The sequence below is a fragment of the Dipteris shenzhenensis genome, chromosome 11, assembly GCF_047967505.1.
Source record: "Dipteris shenzhenensis isolate YYH24624 ecotype China chromosome 11, Dip_SZ_1.0, whole genome shotgun sequence".
Classification (NCBI taxonomy): domain Eukaryota; kingdom Viridiplantae; phylum Streptophyta; class Polypodiopsida; order Gleicheniales; family Dipteridaceae; genus Dipteris; species Dipteris shenzhenensis.
Window position 1 is genome coordinate 15,158,402 of NC_141606.1, and position 25,301 is coordinate 15,183,702.

General features: G+C 43.0%; 1 protein-coding gene across 1 annotated transcript in view; it reads right to left on the reverse strand.

Annotated features, from left to right (window-relative positions):
• LOC147896665 (diiron containing four-helix bundle family ferritin protein, putative (Protein of unknown function DUF455)) overlaps nucleotides 1–25,301 on the reverse strand; it is a 122,428-nt gene that overhangs the window by 18,871 nt on the left and 78,256 nt on the right. The window contains exon 6 of the mRNA XM_087381985.1: nucleotides 10,077–10,179. Coding sequence (XP_087238111.1) covers nucleotides 10,077–10,179 — 103 coding nt within the window. The remainder of the gene's footprint in view (nucleotides 1–10,076; nucleotides 10,180–25,301) is intronic.

The window sequence follows — 25,301 nt, forward strand, 5'->3', positions numbered from 1 at the left end:
CTGAGTGAGTCCCCAAAGCTGCCACTGCTAGACTCTATGTAGACTCCTCGTTGAGGGTGAGCCCTTCCTAGTGATGAGGAGGGCCTCTGAGAAGATTTACCAATGAGACTACTACCATTGGCCTCCTGTGCGGGGGGTTTTCCTAAGAATCCATCTCTAAAGCAAGAGCTTCCAAGGCTCCGAGCCTAGGGTAAGATTTTGCACTACTAGCTTGCCTCGGCTTTGCATCTCTGGGTCTATGATTCCAATCATGTTTCTGCCTAGGATAGTCTATCAGGCGGCCTTGGCTCTAGTGTTCCTCGTGCCATCGGATCCTGCCCACAAGAAACTGTACACCAAGCACCTGAGATGTCCCTTGCAACCCTTTTGAAAGCACTAACACGATGCCTTGATCTAACGCTCCTATGCTGACAGATGCTTTAAGTTAAGAAGGCACAAAAAGGTCATGTTGTTTGGCTCTATTCCCTTTTGTTGCATTCCCTCGTATAATTGAAGTGCTTCCCACCCATGGTTATGTTCAGCATATCCTGATATCATTACAGACCATAGTACGACGTCAAGTTCCGGCAAATTGTCAAACACATTGCGCGCGTCTCCTAGGCTAGCACATTTGACATCCATGTCGACTAGAGCAATTCCGATAAATTGGTCCCCTTCAAGGCCCCTTTTCATGATGTCAGGATGGATGAATTGGCACAAGCTCTGAGAACTGCAACAAAAGTGTAGGAGCTTGGTTTCACAGCTGACATTTGCATTTGGCTGTAGAGTTCCACAGCATGATCAACTTGGCCATGCTGTGCATGTGCAGAAATAATTGCTGTCCATGAAAACACATTATGTTCCTTCAAACTGTCAAAAACTTGGACTGCTTCAAGCATGCTTCCACAACAGGCAAACATGCGGATTAAGAGGCGTCCAAGCTTTACATTTGATTGATCACCAGTCTCAGCAATCATGGTATGTAATTGCCTACCTACCACTAGGTCATTCCTTTTAATGCACTCCTGCAGAAGACAAGCCCATGTCTCAATCGACACCCACATTCCTTCTTTGATCATATGGGGCACAGCCTCATGTGCATTCCAAGCTTTTGAATTGGTGCTCGGCCAAAATCTCCCTTGCAAGGGGATCCCTCATGGCCGACAGGTCCTTTTGGCCATGGCTTGGTACTTTGCATCGTGTTAGTGCTTTCACAAGGGTTGCAAGGGACATCTCAGGTGCTTGGTGTACAGTCTCTTGTGGGTAGGAACCGATGGCATAAGGAATGCTAGAGCCAAGTCCGCCTAATAGACTATCTTAGGCAGAAGGAGGATTGGAATCATAGACCCAAAGATGCAAAGCCGAGCCAAGCTAGTAGTGCAAAATCTTACCCTAGGCTCGGAGCCTTGGAAGCTCTTGCTTTAGAGATGGATTCTTAGGAAAACCCCCCGCACAGGAGGCCAATGGTAGTAGTCTCATTGGTAAATCTTCTCAGAGGCCCTCCTCATCACTAGGAAGGGCTCACCCTCAAAGAGGAGTCTACATAGAGTCTAGCAGTGCAGCCTTGGAGACTCACTCAGGCCAACGCTTGATGTCATGAGGAGTATGAGTGGCAGCCCCTTCTTTGGCATCTGTAAGTTCGAGATCAGGAGGGCTTCATATCGGGGCATCAGATGCACATTGGGCCAGATCTATTGGATTATGGAGTCATCCTACAAGGACGAAGGCATTTCTCATGCCGTCTCTCACATGAGGGGGGCATGGAAGAAGATGCTAGAGATAGACTCCACCATTCCTGAGTCTTGGAGGGATGGGGTTTGCACACGGCCTCAACCCAACTACAATGGTATGGATGGCTCTTTATGACAGGGGTACCCCTGATGATTCAGAACTTGCACCAAGCCATCAGATCCTTCCACTCCAGGAACGAATGGAGACCTAAAGTTGGGATGGGATCTTGGCCTTGATTGATTGAAGGAGGATCGGAGTGATGGGCCGCTTAGGCAAGGACTGCACCATTGACCCAACACGAGAAAAATTTGACTTAGGACGAGTCGCGGTGGCACCTTTGCACTCAGAGAGGTGTGTTGAGGTGTCCTTCTCATCGTACACAGCACATTTTGGTCGTTGGCTTGAGTTGGAGGTGGCTGCTTGGACTCCTTAGATTGGATCAAGCAGCAAGTGCCCCCAACAGGTCATCTCTAGATTTGATAGTGCTTATCGACCAGTCGGATGCCACAAAAGATTACATTTTCTTTTGGATGTTTGCCCATGGGGGATTGCCCATCGGCCCATGGCTGCCCATGGCTAGAGCAGATGCGTGTTGATGGGAGACCGATGCGCAGATAGTGATCTTGAGACGATCCCACACTATCTATGAAGCTACCCTGCAGCAAGAGGATTTGGCAAGGGGCCCTCTAGGATGCAGAGGATGTAGCGGGACTTGTTGGGGTTAAGGCCCTGTGCCACCTCATGTACACCTTTTTTTGTTACAGGTTACAGTGTGAACACGGTTCACTCCGAACCGGTTCCACCCAAGTGTCTATCCTAATATATTCTTGAGGGTTGTGGTGTGCCCTTGCTTCTCGATTCACACCCACCACTCTTGTGGTCTTGGTCTCACTCTCCTCCACTCGCTTCTGCTTCAACTGGTATCAGAGCTTTGGCTCATCAACTCTATCCTGCGTCCTCACCCTCAGCCAAGAAGTTCCCCTTCTGCTTCCGTACAGCGTACTGGCCCCGTACAACTCCAATTGTACGTTCCGTACAACGCGTGTCTTCTGCTTTCGTACAGCGTACTGGCCCGTACAACTCCAATCGTACGTTCCGTACAACGCGTGTCTTCTACTTCCGTACAGCGTACTGGCCCGTAATCCTCCAATCGTACGTTTCGTACAACGTGTGGCTTCTGCTTCCGTACAGCGTATTGGCACGTACCACATGTGGCTTCGTCCGTACAACGTGTGGCTTCGTCCGTACAGCGTCAAGGCCCATACAACGTCAAATTCAGTCGCGTTCCGCTGCTGTTCTATGCCCTTCGTTGGTCGTGACCTTGTTAATCTTGTGCGAGGGAATATCCTTCTTCGAGGTATTTAAGACGTGGTTTTGCAGGTACACTTGACATTTGTCAAGTGGGCAGTTACATTTGGTCACATTCAGCAGAAATTTGAGGATTTGGTGCAATTCTCGGAATTTGCAGAAATTGCATGCAAGAAATTTGGGGCTTTTGACGCTAGAGTGCTTGTACGCACTTGTGGATGCCTATTTGACGAAATTTCTCTTCAATAGACGCCAAAACAAGGGGCTTTTGCTCAAATTGGTGTCATTGGCTGTTGTAGACAGTTTTTGGAAGGGGATTCACATGTCTATGTGTCAAATGCATTGACAAAAGAGGAGACTTTGCAATCAGGTCAGTTTTGGGTAAATGCTTCTTATTGTGGACAGCACATTTGTACACTCTTGGAGAGTGTGAAAACTCAGTTCAGTTCTGAGTTTAGCCTTGTGACAGTGTTCATATGCCTATTTGAGGTGGGAGAGTTTGCCCAAACACCTGCTAAACAATCTGGGATATTTGTGTCACTTGATCATTCATTCTACAGTGACATTTGCTCACTTGTCAAGGCTCGGGGACCTTTGTGACAGTTTTGTACAAGTGCAGGCCTATTTGAGGTGGGAGAGTTTGCCCAAACACCTGCTAAACAATCTGGGATATTTGTGTCACTTGATCATTCATTCTACAGTGACATCATTATGTCTTCAAGCAACGAAGACATCATTATGTCATCATCATTTGGGCTTATCATTATGTCTTCAAGCAACGAAGGCAACTATTGGAACATCGAGAAGTTGGAGGGGAATGCAAATTTCTCTTATTGGAAGAAGCAAATATATAATGTGTTGGTCCAGAAAGATCAAAATATGCCTATCAAGTATAAAGGGATCAAGCCCGATGAAGTTAGTGACCTTCAATGGGAAACCATGAATGAGAAGGCCAAGAGTACCATTCTTTTGACCATCTCTAAGAAGATCTACTTCAATGTAGAGAATGAAGCCACCGCTTACAGCATATGGAAAAAACTTGAGTCCCTTTTCGAGAGTCAGAGTGCAGCTAGTAAAGTGTTTTGGTTGAAGAGGCTTATGAAACTAAGCATGAAAGAGGGGACAGCCCTCTCACTTCACCTCAATGAGTTTCACTCTATATTCAGCCAACTCACAAATCAGAAAATGAACTTTGATGATGAGGTGAAGGCCATTTTTCTCTTGAGTACCCTCCCTGACAGTTGGGATACTTTTGCTACAGCCATAAGCAATTCAGCCCCTGCTTTCACAGGATTGTCATGCCAAGATGTGGAAAGCGCTCTTCTGCAGGAAGAGGTGAGGCGTAAGAATAGCAGTGAAAATAAGAATGCAAGTGCATTGGCTGTGGGCAGAGGTAGGCAGCAAAATAGAGGAGAAAACCAAAATAAAGGGAAATCTCGCAGTCAGTCCCATCCTAGGAAGGACCTTGAATGCCACTACTGCCATAAGAAGGGGCATATTAAAAGGGACTGTTTTCAGCTGAAAAACAAAGGCAAGGATAAGGAAAGAAAAGAAGAGGACAAAGATGCGAAAAGAGATGCCAAAGACACCAAGGGCAAGGCTAAACTTGAGGAGCTCAATGCAGTGATTAGCAGTGATGAAGATAATGACGATGTCATACTTGTTGCCTCCTCTGGTGATAGTTCTTTTCTTGTGGCCAATGATGGCTCGTATGCACAGGATTGGCTATTAGACTCAGGTGCATTCTATCATGTTACTCCTCATGAGCAGTGGTTTGCTTCGTATGATGCAGGGAAGAAAGGATGCGTGAAACTTGGGAATGATTATGCCTGTGACATTGTTGGCATTGGGGATGTGCATCTAAAATTCCCAAATGGTTCTGAATTTGTATTGCACAATGTGAGACATGTGCCACAGCTCAGGAAGAGCTTGATATCCATTGGGCAGCTTGATGATGCAGGGTATCTCACCCAATTTGGTCATTCTATGTGGAAGGTGCTTAAGGGAAATATGGTTGTGGCCAAGGGCTGCAAATCAGGCACCTTGTATCCATTGTATGTTGAGGGTGTTGATGCTAATGTAATCCATGTCACCGAGCAGCCACACACTTCATTGTGGCATAGCCGGTTGGGCCATATAAGCCAGAAAGGAATGAAAGTATTGTCTTCTTTGGGTTACTTGTTGAGACTTAATTTTTCTGGATTTTCAGCATGTGATCATTGTATTTATGGCAAACATAAGCAATCAGCCCATAAAAAGGCTGGAAATGTTAAGCAAGAAGTCCTAACTTTGGTACATACAGATGTATGTGAAATGCCCAACCTTTCTTTGGGTGGTGCCAAGTATTTTGTCACTTTTATTGATGATGCATCCAGGAAGATATGGGTCTATCCCATTAAGCATAAGAGTGATGTGTTCAAAGTCTTCAAGACTTGGTTGGCACTTGTTGAGAATCAGACAGGAAAGAAGCTTAAATGCCTCAGGTCTGATAATGGAGGGGAATACCTCTCAAGGGAATTTATTACATTTTGTGATGAGAAGGGGATAAAGAGGGAGTTGCCCGCTCCCTACAATCCTCCACAAAATGGCGTGGCTGAAAGGGCAAATAGGACCATTCAAGAGAGGAATCTTAGCATGCTCTCACAAGCAGGATTGACCCATGGTTTTTGGGCAGAAGCTGTTAAGACAGCAGTACATCTCATCAATAGGTCACCCAACAGGGCCTTGGATTTGAAGGTACCTGAGGAGGTGTGGTCAGGAAATCCACCCTCTTACAAACATCTCAGGGTGTTTGGCTGCCAAGCCTTTATGCATGTCAGAAGGGAAATACGCAGCAAATTAGACCCAAAGTCACGCAAGTGTATCTTTCTTGGGTATGGTGACAATGGAGAGATGGGTTACAGGTTGTGGGACCCTGAATCTCACAAGATTGTGAGGAGCAATGATGTGATTTTTCGAGAAGATAGGATGCAAAAACAGCCTATCAATACCATTGGAGTGAGAAGAGTCATTTTTGAGGAGGAAGGACCTCCAGCACAACCACAAAATGCCAATCAAAATGCTGTCCAAAATGGTCAAAATCAGCAGCCACCTCCGGCTTTCAATGCTCCATATTATCCTCCACAGGAAGAGCCACAAATGCAGCCTGAGATTCAGCAAGATGTGCTTCCAGAGCAGGCTGTACAGCCCCAAAATATGCAGGAACAGCAAGTAAATCAGCCACCTAATCAAGATGGTTGGGTTAGGCGGAGCACCAGGGTGTCCCGGATGCCTGACAGGTTTGTTCCAAGGGTGAATGCACTTGATGATTACATCATGGTGACAGATTGTGGTGAGCCCTCGTGCTTTAAAGAAGCCATGAAGAGGGAGGACGCAAAGAATTGGCAAAAAGCCATGGTTTCAGAGATGCAATCTCTTGAGAAGAATCAGACATGGAATCTAGTGCAGTTGCCTGCAGGCCAGAAAGTCCTACCATGCAAGTGGGTTTATAGGTTGACGATCACTCCAGGGGATGCTAAGCCCAAGTACAAAGCAAGATTAGTTGCTAAGGGGTTCAAGCAGGAAAGTTGCCTGCAGGCCAGAAAGTCCTACCATGCAAGTGGGTTTATAGGTTGACGATCACTCCAGGGGATCCCTTCTCTAGGGCTGCTAAACTGGAACATGCTTTGAGGATGCCCACAAATGTAACCTCCTTGGGATCCGTACCTTCCAGTAGCATTTCTTCATACAGCTGGAATGCTTCCTCGTCGTATCTGTGATCAGCGCATCCTGCAATCATGGCAGACCACAATACAACATCGCGTATACAGAATTTTTCGAACACCTTGTGTGCATCCTCCAGGCTGCCGCATTTGATATACATGTCAGCGAGGGCAGTTGGGATGGGATCTTGGCCTTGATTGATTGAAGGAGGATCGGAGTGATGGGCCGCTTAGGCAAGGACTGCACCATTGACCCAACACGAGAAAAATTTGACTTAGCACGAGTCGCTGTGGCGCCTTTGCTTGTGGGAGGGCTGGCCCCTTCGTGAGGTGTAGTGGGATCCAGTTGAGTGGTTTTGGCCTTCCAAAATAAGGCACTCAGAGAGGTGTGTTGAGGTGTCCTTCTCATCGTACACAGCATGTTTTCGTCGTCGGCTTAAGTTGGAGGTGGCTGCCTGGACTCCATTGAGAAAACGGCATTGGATCAAGCAGCAAGTGCCCCAAGAGGTCATCTCCAGATTTGATAGTGCTTATGGACGAGTCGGAGGCCACAAAAGATTATATTTTCTTTTGGATGTTTTCCCATGGGGGATTGCCCATCGGCCCATGGCTGCTCCCTATGATGTAGGACTAATTGCCTTTTATGTAGGAGAGGTGCCTATGATCTAGGAGACCCTCTCTTCCACTCTACGGATGAGAGGCATCTCTCTCACAATTAGTAGAACACACTTTTGGATTCTTCTTGTGTTCTCAACTCTTGTCATGATGCATCTCTTCTCTCCCACCACTTCCCAACAATTCCCTCTAGGAGTCTTTATCCTTAAACTCCTCTTCTTGTCTGGCCTGATCAGTTGATGCAATCCCTCCATTATCAAGTGAGCCAAGATCTTGGGAAGCCATCTTTTTTTTTTAAATCTTTGATATGCCATTCCTCACAAGAAAAATGATGCGTTGGGCCGACAAGATAAAATATGGGCGTGGTTGCCTTATAAAGTCCTAAACAGTTTGCCTCATGCATTGCCATCACAAACTGTTTTCAAGAATTCCGGTCAAGAAGGAGGTAGGATATCGGATTGTTCCCGGTTTCTCAAACTAAGCTTTACACGCGCATTGGGTGACATGGGCAACAAGGAATGTCAGCGCTTGCAGTCTGAACCACCACCAAACCCAATCAGTTCGATTTTCCAATGTGCACTTTCTGCATCGTGCAAGACTCGAACCTCTCACCTTTAACTTAGAAGCTTGTTGAGATTGCGCTAATCCATGAGCTCATCACCCAATCAATTGAATTGATTGTACCATTCATAGTCTCATGGAAAACTTGATTTGTCGCTACCACAAAAGTGTCTGCACGCTTCAACCCAAAGCTCCTTACGATCTTGGAAATCGCCTCAATGCAAGCCTCACCAGTACACAATGTCGTGAGAGCTCGTCGTTGCCACAAAGGCGTCTTTACGTGACGACGTTGGCATGAAGAAAACCATGAGAAACCTCGTCTCTAATACCAATGAAACCTGACCAAGACCTTCATGGTCGAATTATGCAATGTTAACAAAGCTTTCACGATCCAACGATGGAACCAATCCGAAAACCTCCATGAAGGAAATGCGTACGAAACTGTTAACAGCCTTCACGATCAAATTTCTTCACATCATTCAACACACAGTAGGACCCAGAACCCATTGATTGCACCCCCCAGAAGGTATTCTTATTGCTAGAGGACTTTGTTGAGTACAACAAGCAGATTCAGTTCTACTTACAAAATGCAAATGAATCCGTTTTCACAACATTGATGGAAGGAGCCCACACCCCAAATGGCAACCATGACTTCACCACATCTAAAACCATCAATTAGTCCAGCATGGCATTTATAAATCTCCCAAGCCCCTTGGTCACACATGGGCATAGGCTACTCCTACGAAATAGCTGTGCTCCATAAAAGTATGGCCATGAACCCCCTTGGAACTTACACAATTAATTCAAGGCACTTAATCATGGCACCCACCATTAATTGTTAGGTCACTTGTGCAAAATTAAATCTTAGACTAATCCTAGTCTTTGTGGGCATCCCCATCATACAATTTAATACACATGCTTTAATTCTTTGGTCGACCAGGGTCAACCCTCTTTGATCATAATTAAGGGCTTTGACCGACAGACAAGGCTCCTTAATCATAATCAAATCTCTCCAACCAAGGTCAAAATATCTCGGTTGACTAACATCAGGACTCTTTGACCATAGCGAAATAAAGAAAGAACCCTATGACCATGGTCAAATAAAAGGTCAACTTTACATTTACTCAGAGTATTTACAACTTGGTGACACTTCCCCTAGATATTTCTACATTTTGTAACTATCCGTTTGAGTTGATTTCCTGTTTGTAGAATTGCATTTACGTCCACAAGTTTTGCCATAGTTTCTATAGCATTTTCTGCGTCACAATTCTCCTTATGTCGCATGCATCTTTTGGTATATCAGCGACTGTTATACCCCATGATTCCGTCCACTTCATTCCCTATCTGTGCCAGCCCATGATCTGTATAGCTTCCATCACCTTGTGTCGTATCATATCGGCATCCATCTTCTCAACTTTGTTGAGGTAAGCCATGAATTGACATAAAGCTTCCCCTTCTAATGGTACCATACATGTTTCAGCCAATAGGATGGGGTAGGGTGTTTATGCCTTAATTCCTAACTACCCTATTAGGAAACGTTTGTGCAAAGTTTCTATTCTTTCCTAGTATATCCTAGAGATGGCGGGTGCCCAAGCTGGGCATCTGTAAAGGATAGTGCATGCAGCCTGTACAAGCATAGTGTATAGAAACTTTCTCATTCCCCACATTTATTTTGGAGAGAGAGAGAGAGAGAGAGAGAGAGAGATGAAGGAAGGAGAAGGCGGATAACATTTTTCATGAGTAAATATTAATGAGACTAATAACAAGATGCTTATGCCCCGCATGCTAGTCCCAAATGCTAATACTAATATTAATGAGACTAATAACAAGATGCTTATGCCTCACATGCTAGCCCAATAATACAAAATGAAAACCTTGAAGAAAACCCTTCATTGGGGAGATTGGAACAACATGTTCCCAACATAGGCAGAGAGAAGAGAAAAGACCGGGGAAGAGCACGGCAGCGTACGAAGGCCGGGTTGGGCAGGGGGAGGGGTTAACCAATCACACCAGCAATCTCTTTTTGTGCACATCGAGTGAATGTGCATGTGTGTTCAATGTGTGCAGATAATGCGTTGTGTATAGTTTAAAGAGAACGTGGAAAGGGGCGGGGCTGCAGCATGCAAGCTCTTTCAAATAGGAAGTACAATTGCAAAGAAAACAAGAGTCTTAAGCAAATACCTTGATGTGAGATTCTTCAAAGTTCTTTACAACCGAAGATGTAGATCTTCCACATTCCCCCTTTATATCTGCCTCTATACACAACTTGGGGGATTCATCATACCTAGTTTTAAGACATGAAAGAATTTACTAACACTTCATCTACCAACTGCTTCCTGAAGTGAAATGCATGCCTTATGGGATTTCTAGGATGTAATTCCAACCACGAATAGCATCCATTATTCATGGCACAGTATCAACATGATGAAAATATCGCAATTAAGTTACAAATAGCAAACACATAGAAAGCCACAGCCTAAGCACTAGTTTATAGCCATCAACAAACAAGAAGGCAAGAATACCAACATACATTGAAGTCTTCAAAGAAAACATCATAATCACAAAAAAAGCATACCTTTTTGAATCAACATGACTTTGGATATTGAATTGAGTACTTGAGACGTACATTTCACACTTGAATAGCAAGTGGAACAGATGATGTATATAGTCACTAGAATGTTCCTTACTCGCCTTGATACCCAAGTGCCCTATTCAATCTATGCATGTCTGTGCTAGAGTGACATATGCATGTCTATGCTAGAGTGACAATCAGTAGGACAACCTCACCCTTGCACCATTGTCATTGTTTCTCCTCTAGCACTTCCCAACACCAACTTAATCTTTGTACGTGTGTAGTTCAACAAGCATCACATAGCCATTCATCGCTCTCCTGCTTCAATGGTACCTTGGCTTAAGTCATCTATATAATCTCCTGCATGTAGCAAGCTCCTTGTCTCCCCCTCTAGACCTCCAACATGGGTGTGCTTCTCTTCTTGAACAGTCATAACTCATGTGGTTTCAAAGGAGTCACCGTGGAATTATTTAGATTCATAACCTTAAAAAGAGTAATAAACAACTGAAAAGTTTGTATCCTTGTCAAAAACCATACTAAAAATATTGTGAGTCTCCCTAGACAATCGAATTGTGAGACAGTGTTATCTAAGATCAATAAAAGTCATATCAGTTGGGTCCTAAGTCAGCTATAGAGTAGCCATACGGGGAAACAAGGCTACAAATCAGCTATAAGGTGTCTTGCATAATTGGTCCAAAGCTCAAGAACCACATGACAATTTATTCTGCATGTAAATGAAGACTAGCATCAAGAACCACCAAGATTGTAACCCATCAACAATCATTTCTGATACATCACACCAATACAATCAATAATTGACTGGGCATGCATATGCTGTCAAATCCAAATATAAAGCTTGTTTTCATTAACTTGTATGTGCTTGATGATCAGCGTCAATTCGCTAAAGAGTCCACAATCAGCACACTATTTGTTAGTGTTCACCATAGGAGTTGCTAGCGCCACTACTATAAGCAATAGTAGCCTTATGTTACAAATTGTTAGCTGAATCATCATCAAAGCACTGCGCAGCAACAAAATGGCCTACGGTAAAGGACAGCAGGTTAGTCCAGCTGCCAGCCCCATTAATATATGGCTTGATACCATCTACATCTTCCACTCCATATAGAAGCAAGGTACAGAGGGTGCCAAGAACACCACCAAGAGGCAAGAGCATTTCTGCAAGGCTTGTCATGGGGGACAACCATTTTCCGAGCGAAATCTTCCGAGCGTCCAAGCGAAGGAAAAAAAAGAGCTTCCATTACTATGTAAAAATATGGCCAAAATAGATCGAAACAAAACATAGTTTCACTTAGAAATATGCAAAGTATCATAGCAATGCCTATTTTATACATGAATCTTTACATGAATCTTTGGGAATGGTGAGTAACATAATGGGATGGCTTTTAAAGAATCCCACATGTAGAGCAGACTTCTCTATGAAAATTCCTTTTTGATCCTTCTTACAACTTTTACTTAATAGGAGGTGATATTAAAAACCCTCTCTCAATCGAGCTTCATGACAGGGTTTTTCCAAAGAAACCTCATTGAAGCAAGCCATCAAGGTAGTTTTGCCAGCGAAACCCCTTTGAAGTAGGTCTTTCAAGGTAGTTTCACTGGCAAAACTACCATGGACAGAACTTTAAAAAGTGACATAACTTTCACATCCATTGTCCAAATATAGTCATTCAACCACTCAAATTGATCGGAAAACCCCATTTGAGCACAGGTTAGATTTTGGAAGATCTTACATATGTAGTATTAAATATTACATGTATTTTATGAGAGTGATATATAAGCCCAAGTTAATACTTATTTATTGTAATTTAAACTTATTCAGAAACACATCCATAAATATCTTGTTATTTATGCTATTAAAACACTAGAAAGCTCTTGTCATATTGATATAAATGTGTTTAATAAGTAATTATATATGTATAATATTATTACACTGAGAGTGGTTATGAGGGATGTTTCTTAAAGGAATGATTTTTCAACACTTTTTAAAGGTAATAATAGGAGTACAAAAGATGTCTATGAAAAAGAAAATTTATGTTATGTAAAAAAGAATGAGTAACTATTTTGTATATTTTTATGATAAAGGGATCTAGTTCTAGTGAAAATAATAGTGTAAAAACCATGTCTCCTAAAGAAATACAAATGTTTAAATCTCTTGAAAAACAAGCTCAGACAAACTTGCTCATAGGTTTTTGCTCGTAAAATTGACGCATCCCTTGTCATGCAGACAGTTTTTGCATTTTCACAGGTCAAGAAATCTACCAATTGTATATTCACCACATGGATTTGTTAGCACCGGGTTCCAAAGTACACTAGGCAATAAGCTGGACAGTCTGAAGCGCACTCCATGACAGCTAGCTTTTGCTCTCAACCGATAGTTGACTCTGTACTGTTTTCAAGTTTTAGTGGAACGTACTTTTCGCTGTGTGTGTGGGAGGGGGGGTAGGGGATGTTTTTTTTTTTTTTTTTTGGGGGGGGGGGCAGAGGGGAGGGCTGCAGTAGAGCCAACATCAACGTCATACACAGCTTCACTGCTAGTGCTAATGCAAGGGTTAGTAAATTTTCCAGATTTTTTTGATCAATTCATATACTTCGCCTAAGAGCACAAAATGAATATAGGGCTTTCTTGATGGCAACACGGTGAAAATGTGCCTAGGATTGTCCCCCTTGATAGTGGGAATGTGTAGGTGAGCTGGATGAGTTGTGTGTTCAAGCGGCATGGTCGCAATAGGTGATTTAGAGAAACAAGGAAATCTTGGTTCTTGGACCCATAGTGACATAGAGGCACACCAAATCTTGTCACATTACAAGACACAGTGCCATGGATTTTGCCAACAAACATGATCGCGAAAAAGCAATTACAGTGCACCTATCTTAATTTGTTATTCTTGGCTGTCAATTATTTTGAGTCTTGCCTCTACGCTGTGTGATCGTAAATGCAATACATATAAGAAAAAAATATTGCACTATCCAAGCCACAAATTCTACACAAAATATGTAGGAAATCTGACCATTGATTGTGAAATTACTGCAAGGCAGACCCAGCAAATCACAGAACCAGAGATGCAATTCAACAAACAAGGGAATCACGTTGAGTGAATGCTTTCGAACACATTGATCACGATGATTTTTTATTTTCATGTGAGCAATTCATTGATTGCCATCTCAAAGATTTCAATTTCTGCAAGCACTTCACATTTCTCATGCAGGCAGTTTAAAGATTTCATTTAAATGCTTATAAATGACAAAGTCTCAATATTATACTTGGTTTGACCTTTGAAAGCGAATGTTATTGCCTTCATCAGAGTTAAGTGAGTTCGATTCTGCTCTTACACACAGACTACGAAACAATGGAATGGATCTAACCTAGCAAACTCTGAACCACTAGCAGAAACTATAGTACAACATGATACCACCTGAAAACACATCAGCTAGGTTTTGTAGCAAACATTAATCCATAGGCTTGAGTAAGATAGATTCCAAAATAGAAAACCTGCAAGAAGATCATTGACCATTCGTGAGCACTCCTATTTTGGACCAGCCCAATTGTAAGGAATTTTTCATCATACTAGGCTTGTTGTGTTATGTTGTGTTGGCATAATCTCGTGGAATCTCCCTCATCCATATGCGTATGGGAAAGCTCTCGCTTCAGAAAGGAAACTCTTGTTGGAATATGGAAGCAAGAACTAGAACTAGAAACTAGAAATGAAATGACAAGACTGAAAGACTAGAAATACCTTGAGAAGAGTGTAGACAAGACACAAGCTAGACTCATTGATTACAATGATGTGACCCATTGAATATATGGGCCAAAGTACAAGACATAAAGCAAGAGTGCTTATGGGATAATTGTAGAAGTGCCACATGGCACACACTAAAGACTAGACTTAGACTTAGACAAATGTAGACTAGGAAATAGTACACTTAGTGTGCACTTATCTCCAACACCCTCCTTAAGTGGACACTAGGAGTAAGACTGAAAGACAAGACTAGAAGACAGACTGATAGACTGAGAGACAAGATAGAAAACATGACAGACAAATGATCCTGAGACACCCCTCCTCAAGTGATATCCTCATATGGGTCCACAAGGGTAAGGACAAGATGGATCTAAAACACAGTCAGATTGATAGACAAATAGACAGATAGACAGAAGACTCACTGTAGACAAATAGAAAGACCAAGACACTAGAACCCCTTGACCTACATCATCGGTGGTCAAGGTGGTAGACAAGACATAGAAGTAATCAGAAAGCCCACTTCTCATCATGTGAGGAAGGAACAGCAGGATCAGCTGATGGAGATGTTGCAGCAACATGGGCTGAGGTAGATGCAGGAGCTGATGTAGAGGTTTTGGAGTAGCAGTCCCTCTCCCGGTGATTATCACGGCCACAAATGGTGCATGGATGAGCCTTGAACAGTCCTTCTCCACATGATTAGTTTTGCCACAATGGGTGCAAGGCTTTCTTACCTTAGAACTTCCTTTCTTTGCTAAAAATGCAGTGTCAGTTACCTTTCGTTGTTGAGTTCTTTCTTCCTCTTGGAGAGCATTGATGATACCCTCAAGAGAAGGATTATTATGATACTTGAAGGTAGTGACAAGAGTAGCATAGGAGTCAAGTAAGCTTTTGAGAAGCACAGCAATAGCAATATCTTCAGAGATGGGAGACTTGACTGACGCAAGCTGAACCATAAGACTGCGAAAATAATTGACATGAGAGGCTATAGTAGCTCCTTCCTGCATATGTAGATCAAAGAATGAGATCATAAGTGCAATCTTAGAGTTTTTAGATCGGGCTCCAAAAAGAGTATCCAAAGTGATCCATGCTTGAGGAGCAGACTGTATGTCAGAGATGTGATGAATGTAATCATCTCCAAGGCCGAGTAATATGATAGCATAGGCTTTGTCGTTCTTGGCAGCGACAACTTGCTCAGATGGACCTTCGGGAGCATCACGGTGAACAATGTCCCAAAGGCCTTCTTTCATAAGATGGCACTTGATTTTGATCTGCCAAGTATGAAAGTTGGACCCATTGAATTTGTCGATAGATATGAGAGAATGAGAGGAAGATGCCATGTGGGAAGGTCTTACCTCTTGCTAGGATGCAAGGGCAGTGTCTATTCCCTTACAATATTGCAAAAATAAATGAGAGGAAGAGATCCCAGAAGCCGGTTCTCTCACCACTTTGTCAGGGCCATAGCATATGACAGCCCATCGAAGCAGGAGGAACCAGCAAAAAAAGGAGAGACTGTTCAGCAAACTGAAAGGGGCAAAGCTTAGTACCTTAATCCCGGGCAGAAGTAGAAGTGTAGAAAGGATGCAGATCTCCGTGAAGATGGAGCTGGAGAAGTCAGCCTGTGCAGGTACGGAGAAGTCGTCAGCCTGTGCAGGTACGGATTCCGTACAGTCGTACGGACTGTACGGACAGCGAGGTACGGTCGACGTGCGAAGTACGGGCGTCGTACAGTCAGCGCAGTACGGACGACTGACGACCAGCGGAGTACGGACGTCGTACGAAATATGTACGCAGATCTGTACGGATAGCAGGAGCGACAGCGGGTGCAGAAGTGACAGTAGATTGCGCAGATCTGTCGTGACAGCAGAGTGCTGTGCAGATCTGGCATAACAGCAAATCTGGCGCTCAGATCTGTGGCTGAGCTGCACAGATCTGAAGCGCAGATCTGGCGCAGAGATTTGGAGCAGGCGGAGCAGGCGTACATGCAGCAGATTCGCGCAGATCTGGAGCGCAATGGCGGGACAGAAAGAGGGCAGATCTCAGAGAAGAGGCGGCCAGCAGAAGCGTAGAAGAGGGCGGTGCAGAGGTAGAGGTGCCACGAGAGGCTGAAGAGAGAGATGCCGGAGGGAGAGGTAAACTGAAAGGAGAAGACGAAGCTATGGCTGCAGCAGAGTAAGAGGAGAGGAGAGGGGATCTACATGCTCTGATAACATGTTGGAATATGGAAGCAAGAACTAGAACTAGAAACTAGAAATGAAAAGACAAGACTGAAAGACTAGAAATACCTTGAGAAGAGTGTAGACAAGACACAAGCTAGACTCATTGATTACAATGATGTGACCCATTGAATATATGGGCCAAAGTACAAGACATAAAGCAAGAGTGCTTATGGGATAATTGTAGAAGTGCCACATGGCACACACTAAAGACTAGACTTAGACTTAGACAAATGTAGACTAGGAAATAGTACACTTAGTGTGCACTTATCTCCAACAACTCTGGCATCATTTGTTGCTGCAAACATACTCTCTAGTATCTCTCAAGCTGCCATTGATGTCTTGCATGACCGAATGTGAGGTATAATGAACCTCTTGACAGAGAGAGAAATCACTGAAAGAGCTTGTGCATCTCTAGAGTCCCATCTTTTCTGCTCTACTGTGGGAGCTCCTGGAGCGGCAGCTCCAATGACTTGTGCTGTATTTTGACCTCTACCCCTGCCTCTAGCTGTAGGAGTGACCGGTGTAGCCACTGTATCTGGTCTTGCTTCATCTCCATTGACATAATCCCAAAGATGTCTACCAACCAAGATATTGCAAACCATGAAACTCCACAAGGAGTAGTTGGTGCCATCCAACTTATCCTCCTGTGTGAGAACTTCGAACACCTCATTGGGGTTGTTCTGAGCCATTTATGCCAGATAAACTCAAAAAAACACAGCAAACTGACCAAGTAAATTCCCTTTTCGGAATATCAAACGCACAAGTAAAATCTGCAAAGAAAATCTGTCCACAGTGACAAATATTGTCACAGCCTATCAAAGGCTCAAAATGTACCAAAATGATTTGCTGAATGCCCAAAAATCTGCAAATAGAATCTGCAAAAAGTGGCAAAATTCTGCAAATTGACTCATACTAAGTCTAGAACTGCTTGCAAACTTCCCAAATGCTCTTTTACCTGCAAAATTGCAACCCAAATGCAAAAGTCCCAATTTCTTACGGGAAATTGCATACAGAAGAGGGCAAATGATCGAAAAGCCCCAATTGTTGCATAAATTGCACTCTGCCTGCAAAAGCTCCAAATTTCACTGCAAAATTGCAGTGTAATTGCAAAAGCCCCGAATTTCTCCATAGATCAACTGCAATGTCTGCTAAAGCTCCAAATGTGCTCCCAAAAGCTAAGCCAAACAATGGCTGAATGCACAACTGATCTTGCAAATGAACTCTATCAAAAAAATGATGAACACCTTCAGCCTACAACGAGCTGCCAGTACGGAACTCTACGGAATCCGTACGGTGTACAGACGACTGTACGGAAGCAGCAGATACGGAATGCAGGACAATATGGACTATCAGTTTGTATGGTTGTACGAACAGTTTCGTACGGTTGTACAGGGAAACCTGTACGGACTGTTCGGGTTGTACAGACGAAGTTCTGTGCAGTTGTATGAAATGCGACATACGGACGGGAACAGGCAGCTGGTATGGAATCCGTACAGTCGTATGGACTGTACGGAATGTAGGTCGCGATGAAGCTATACGAACGAGCAAGAGCTGGAGATCGAGCTTGCGGGCAATGGAGGTCGAGCTTGTGGGCAATGGAGCAGGTCCGGGAAGGAGAGATGCTCGGATACCAAATGTGAGAAAAGAAAGGAAGCAAGAGCAAGAGTGAGCAAAATGGAGAGAGTGAGCTGAACATTGTTCACTCCCCAAAGTGTACTGATTTGAAGTGACTGAAGTGAACAATGAAAGAGATGAGGGTTTTGTCTAAGTGACAAAACCCTATCTAATCACTAACCGTAGTTAGAGATTAGACCATGGTTAGGGGAAAAAACCTCTAAGAGGGAAAAGTGCCCCTAACTCACTTATTACATTACATTGGCCACTGCCTAGAATATAATAATAATTCTAACAATAAAAGGAGCAATTAGTGCTTGAAACCACGTCACCCAAAGGGAGGCTGCATCCACTCTGAACCATTTAATGATGAGGCTTTTGATTAGTCCATTTGGATTCCTCAATATAAGTGTTCTACTCCCCTCCCAAAAAATAAAATAAAAATAAGTAAAAAGAAATAAAAAATGAAAAATCCAATTGAGAGGATCTCTATCCTACAAACTCCTCTTGTACTGAATGGGTGCGCTGTCATGTCAAATCTGTTGAGACTCTCTTACTATGCCTTCTCATATTTACTAGGTTTTGTGAAGTCTGTCTTATATGGCACCCCAAGTCATGATGTGAATTTCTTTCATAATCTTAAAGCATATTCAATGTATTGTTTATGTACTTCATCCTTTGGCCAGGAGTAGTTGCTGTAAAAGGTGCCCCCATTTAACATAATCCATGTATTTCCCAAAATAATCACCTTATCCCAGTTTAGTGCAAATAGAATGACGAAGTCTTCACACTTGATTGTGGACTAATTGCTTTTTGCAGGCGTGGGCTATTACATTATCCATGGTTTATATTTATAGGCCTGGGTAGTTTTGGACGAGAAAGTAACTTATTGTAACTTCGACTACCACTTCCATGTGTCACCATACATATGAACCTCTGTCATATGGCAGCAGGTGGGTGCATGTAGACCAAGTGGTGAGCGGATTCCTCTCCTAAAAGTCAAAGTTAAAACAATCTCAACTTATGACCCTCGCATTTATCCTAGCTATACTACTTGTACTAGCTGTTTTTATAAAGACAGCCACGTCAAATGTGTTTAGAGCCATCCTAGCTCTGGTCTCAACCTCTAATATTGTCCTACCCTTGGTTAGAACCCAGTTACATCCTTTGGGGATGATGATGCCAAACGAAAGCTTCAAAGGTCATAAACAACTCTTCTATGCTATTGCTCCCAAAAGCAGAAAAATCTTGGGCAGATACTGGAATCTACAAAGACTGAGTTTTTAAAAACTGACAATAGTCTCCTAGGGCACATTGTCTCGCCTTCAAGCTCTTACTAATGTCAAAAGGGTAGAACTCTTGGGCATATTAGGGTATCATGGCAAAAACCTTCAGAGGTTTGCAAAAATCATTGCACACTTGCAAAGCTTTCAAAGCGCTAGACTTCTGTCGAGGATTATAACTCTTTTGATCTGCAAAGAATATGGGATGATACCACATTTTCCTCCTCATGAATTCTCACCTCACAAAGCTTCAAGACTTGAGGGAACAATTGCTGAATATTGATGAAGTCATTCCGAATTCAGAGATGATAACCACCACTGTGAATTCTCTTCCTGAGTCCTATCTTGGTTTTCACACCTCGCTGAATTTGTCATTGAGGGGGAGCAACAATCCTCTCTGTTTTCACGAGTTGGTAGCAAACAAGAAGAAATATGGCAACCCAGGCTGGCGAGGATGCCATGCTTTCCAAGTTCAAGCCCAAGGGTAAAGTGCAGCAAAAGCCACATACCAATCAGCCCGCACATCAGCATAAAGCTGATTCAGGACAGCCCTCTTATAAGGCTAAGGGTGATGCAAATAAGTAGAAAAAGAAGGGCATTTGTCACTATTGCAAGAAACCAGGTCATTATATTGGAGAATGCAAGAAGCGCATAGCTAAAGAGAAGAAAAGGGATTCAAGTATGGCTATGTCAGATGCATCAGCTCCTCATTCTCATGATGTGGAAGAGCACTATGCCTTTCTATCTTGCATTTCAGATTTTTCAGTGGGTAGTTCAGATGCTACAGCCACTAATGATGATGACCCTTATGCTTTTTTGACTTGCAGCTACGATCCTTTAAAGGATACATGCTCTCTCAGTGTCAATGAGACACTGAATACTGGGTATTTTGACACTGGTGCTTCAAAGCACATCACTTCCAAGAAGAGCCTTTTTGTATCTCTACATCCTCCATCCACAAAAAAGAAGGTGACTTGTGCAAATAATTCCTCTTATTCAGTGTGTGAAGTGGAATGCATGCTCTCTCAATGTCAATGAGACACTGAATACTTGGTATTTTGACAGTGGTGCTTCAAAGCACATCACTTCCAAGAAGAGCCTTTTTGTATCTCTGCATCCTCCACCCACAAAAAAGAAGGTGACTTGTGCAAATAATTCTTCTTATTCAATGTGTGGAGTGGGAGACATTATTCTCACATCCACTGATGGCACAAATTTCAGAATTCAAAAGTACTCTATGTGCCAGGCATAAAGAAGAATTTTCTTAGTGTCCTCTCTTAATAGAGGAGGATTTCATGTTGTTTTTTATGATGATAAGTGCGCAGTCAGAGACAAAGAGAATGACTATGCTTTGATGTTGTCTAGCATTTTATATCGGGGTCTTTTTCAGCTTGATTTATATGTAAAAAGATCTGATCTTGCATCATCAGTGAGCACTCCCACAGCTGCGTCACACTACTATGGAGATGGATAGATGCATGCTTACAAGTAAGAAGTTGCCTCACAAGTTTTGGCTTGAAGGCCTCATGTGTACAAACTATATTTTGAATCGGGTTCCCACAAAGGCTTTGAAGACAATAACTCCCTATGAGGCATGGCATGGGAGAAAGCCTTCAGTAAACCATTTCAGAGTTTTTGGTTGTGTTACATATGCCCACGTGCCTAGGGAGTTTCGACACAAGTTGTTAGATAAGGCACTTAATTGCATTTTTGTGGGGTATAGTTCACAAAGCAAAGGCTATCGTCTCTACAATCCTGCTACACGCAAGATTTTTGTGAGTAGAGAGGTTATATTCTCTGAAAATTCAGCACATACACGTGCTCAAATTCAGATTCCAACTTCTTCAGATGATGTGTTTGAGGAGATGCTTCCTATAGCATTTGGTTCCCCCGCTGAAAATCAGAATTTACAACCACCTCTCCTGATCCACATGCCCCGATTCAGCCACCAGCTGATTTTGTACCTCCACGGGGTGTGGATGAAGTTGTCAGGCAAGAGATTCAAGAGATACACGCAGCCAAAACCATCCCGAATCGGATGCTACGGACTCTCAGGAAGAGTAGGCTTGAGGTCCCATTGGACTCGTAGTGCGGTAAGGCACGCAGGGGGGGCTCTTTCACTTGAGACAGCTTATGCAGGGACTCTTCTTGATGAAGAGGAGCTTGACTCTTTTGAAGAAGCAAAGGATAATGTGCATTGGATGCATGCCATGCACAATGAGTTGCAGTCCATAGAGAAAAATCAAACTTGGGATGTTGTGGATTTGCCACCATGTAAGCATGCCATTGGTACCAAGTGGGTTTTCAAGGTAAAAAGGAAGCCAAATGGCTCTATTGACAGATACAAGGCAAGGCTGGTTGCCAAAGGCTATGCACAAAAGAAGGGCATAGATTATGAGGAGACATTTGCTCCTACATCCCAGATGACCATCACACGGTCAGTTATTGCAATGGCTGCAAATTTTGTGTGGAATGTCCATCAGTTTTCCTTAATGGGGACTTGCAGGAAGAGGTTTATGTCAGGCAACCTCCTGGATTTGAACTTTCTGGCAATGCACTTCAAGTTTGCAAGCTTAACAAAGCTTAATATGGGCTGAAACAAGCCCCACGTGCATGGTATGCCAAGATAGATGCAATCCTGGCAAGTAAGAGATTACACAATAGTCCCACGGAAAGCACCCTCTACATCAAGAAGGATGGGGGGGATATTTTGGTCATCATTCTTTATGTAGATGACATGCTGCTCATGGGGTCAAATGAGGATATAATTGCAAATTTTAAGGCTGAGTTGAAAGCTGAATTTGACATGACAGATTTGGGCATGTTAAATTTTTATTTGGGGATCTAGTTTATACAAGACAAGTGTGGCATCATTATGTCTCAATCCAAGTATGTGCAGAAGCTCTTGGATAGGTTCAAAATGCATGATTGTAAGCCTACTGCCACTCCCATGGGGCCAGGGCTGAAGCTTACTATGTATGATGCTGGTGAATCAGTGGATGTCACACTTTACAGCCAAGCTGTTGGATGCCTCATCTACTTGTGCAATACACGGCCCGATATTCAGTATGCAGTATCTCAGGTGAGCAAATATATGCACAGCCCAAAGACAACACATTAGCAGGCTATAAGACGCATCTTCTGTTATTTGCAAGGCACAAAGTCTTTTGGCTTGATGTTTCAAAGGGGGGGTGACTTGCAAATGCATGCTTACACTGATTCAGATTGGGCTGGAGACTATGATACTAGACAATCCACTAGTGGTAATTGTTTCTTTTTGGGCAACGCTTGCATTTCTTGGCTGAGCAAGAAGCAATCTACAGTGGCTACTTCCTCATGTGAAGCTGAGTATAGGGCAGCTTTCACAGTGACAGTTGAGTGTGTTTGGCTGTGACGTTTGTTCGCTGATCTTCATCTAATATTGAAGGGTCCTTCTCCAATTCTCACTGATAGTCAGAGTGCTATAGTAGTGGCAAAGAATCTTGTGTTTCATGCTCGCACGAAGCACATTGAGGTTCATTATCATTATGTCAGAGAGAAGTTGCATGCAGGGGAGATCAGTATGATCTATGTGTTAAGACATGACAATGTTGCAAACATCTTCACCAAAGCACTTCCACGTGAGAAGTTTAAGGCATTTCGCAATGCCCTAAACTTATCTCCTTTTGGTGATCGATCATTACCTTGTACACCACATTGGCACTGCACGGGGGTGTTAGAATTATTATTATATTCTAGGCAATGGCCAATGTAATGTAATAAGTGACTTAGAGGCACTTTTCCCTCTTAGGTTTTTTCCCCTAACCATGGTCTAATCTCTAACTACGGTTAGTGATTAGATAGGGTTTTGTCACTTAGACAAAACCCTCATCTCTTTCATTGTACTTCACTTCAGTCACTTCAGTTCAGTACACTTTGGGGAGTGAACTACATTCAGCTCACTCTCTCCATTTTTCTCACTCTTGCTCTTGCTTCCTTTCTTTTCTCACATTTATGGCTCAGAATCCATGAAGTCGTGTGGACAGGAGTTGGGAGCTGCCAAGATTGGAACTAGCGGAGGAATATGCAATAGATGTCTCTGAAAAGAAGAGGATGTGTTGGAATAGCAAACCTTAATAGGTTGAGTATGGTCATAGTATGCGTGTGAGTGATCTAATCTATGATGTCAAGTCAAGAGCCACATGAGATGATTGAGAGAATTCAGAGTGATCCAAGGAGTGAATTGTGGATCTAGATGCTTCTATGTGAAGCTATATTATGATGTACTTCCAAAGCATGAGTAATGCAATGGAACCAATGCTCATTTGATTTCTCTATCTCGCCTTGAGTCTACTTCTTCATTAGTGACTATGTCATTGCTTAGCTGTATTTGCTACGAGCCTCCTTGAATCCTACTGTCTAACATGGGATCAGAGCAAGTTTTGGCCTCCATATATTTGTGATACAAGTGACCAAGCTCCTTTGTCACCATTTGCTACCTATCGGCCGAGTTCTGCCGACTCACACTCTTTGGGCTACTGATTCCGACTTTGAGTAGTGAAACTCTTTGTTTTGAGTATTCACAGGTGGTCAAGAATCTGCCATTTTGACAGTATGTCATTTTATGTATACCACTATCTTCGGTTTGAGGGGGGTGTTGGAATAGCAAACCTTGATAGGTTGAGTATGGTCATAGTATGCGTGTGAGTGATCTAATCTATGATGTCAAGTCAAGAGCCACATGGGATGATTGAGAGAAATAAGAAGCGATCCAAGGAGTGAATTGTGGATCTAGATGCTCAATGAGCAGCAAGAATGATTACTTTATTTGCATACAATCTTTGATGAGATTACTTAGTAAAGTAAGAAAAATCACAAGTTCTTGAGAAGCTGCTACAGATATGTACATCCCCTAGTGCTGGACAAAATGCTACCACATAGATATTTGGGGGCAGCACGAAGATAATCATATGCAAGGTCAATATCTATCCTTATCAAAGACAGTCCACTTCCGCATAATTTTTATCTTCATCTTATATATTCCACCAATGCATAGTTAGCTGCCATGAATCCACTTTTTCTGAGTTAAAAACACAAGCTTGTAGCAAATGAAGCTAAGCAATGACATAGTAACTAACAAAGAAGTAGACTCGAGGCGAGATAGAGAAATCAAATGAGCATTGGTTCCATTGCATCATTCATGCTTTGGAAGAACATCATAATGTAGCTTCACATAGAATACATGGCACACTTGTGATTCCATTTTGTTTCAAGTGACCCATTTTCCTATCTATGGATATTTTTCCTTCAGGTATGGTGGCTCAAGAAAAGGAGCCATTTGTTAATTAAGATTGTACCTACCCAAATCATTACGATGAAATGATTGGGATGCGATTGGGATAGAAGCAACACTCTCATCCAAATCATTACCACGAAATGATTGCGATGGGATTGGGATGGAAGCAGTTCATATATTTGTGAAAAACTTCATTCCACGTCAACTTCGTAAAGTTGGTTGGCAACAATTTCATGGGCACAGACTTAGGCCCTAGCAAACAAGAGAGAGAGCCAAGAATACATCAAATATAGTGATTTAAGTGGATCTGCTTATACCCTCATGGGCCAACAAAGCCCTCCTCTGTGATATGTAAACAATGATCCCTATAGAAGCTGAGCTTCACTGGAAGCTCGCTCGGTCCCAACCAGGTCCAGAATGTGTGTAGCTGTAAAAGATCCTCACGGATGACCTGGTTGACCTTGTGTGACTAGAGAGAAGAGAACGGCACATCAATGCTATACTCGAAGGGATGGAGTCTATCCATGTGGAGTCTGAGTCGCTTAAACCATCTCTCTCACACACACACACACACACACACACACACACAGAGTCTATTGATATCCAAGGGTGACTAAAAATAGAAGATCCATCTAATACAACAGCTTAGGAAGGGCATAGGGAAGCTGAGAAAACATGCGTGCCTCAGGAT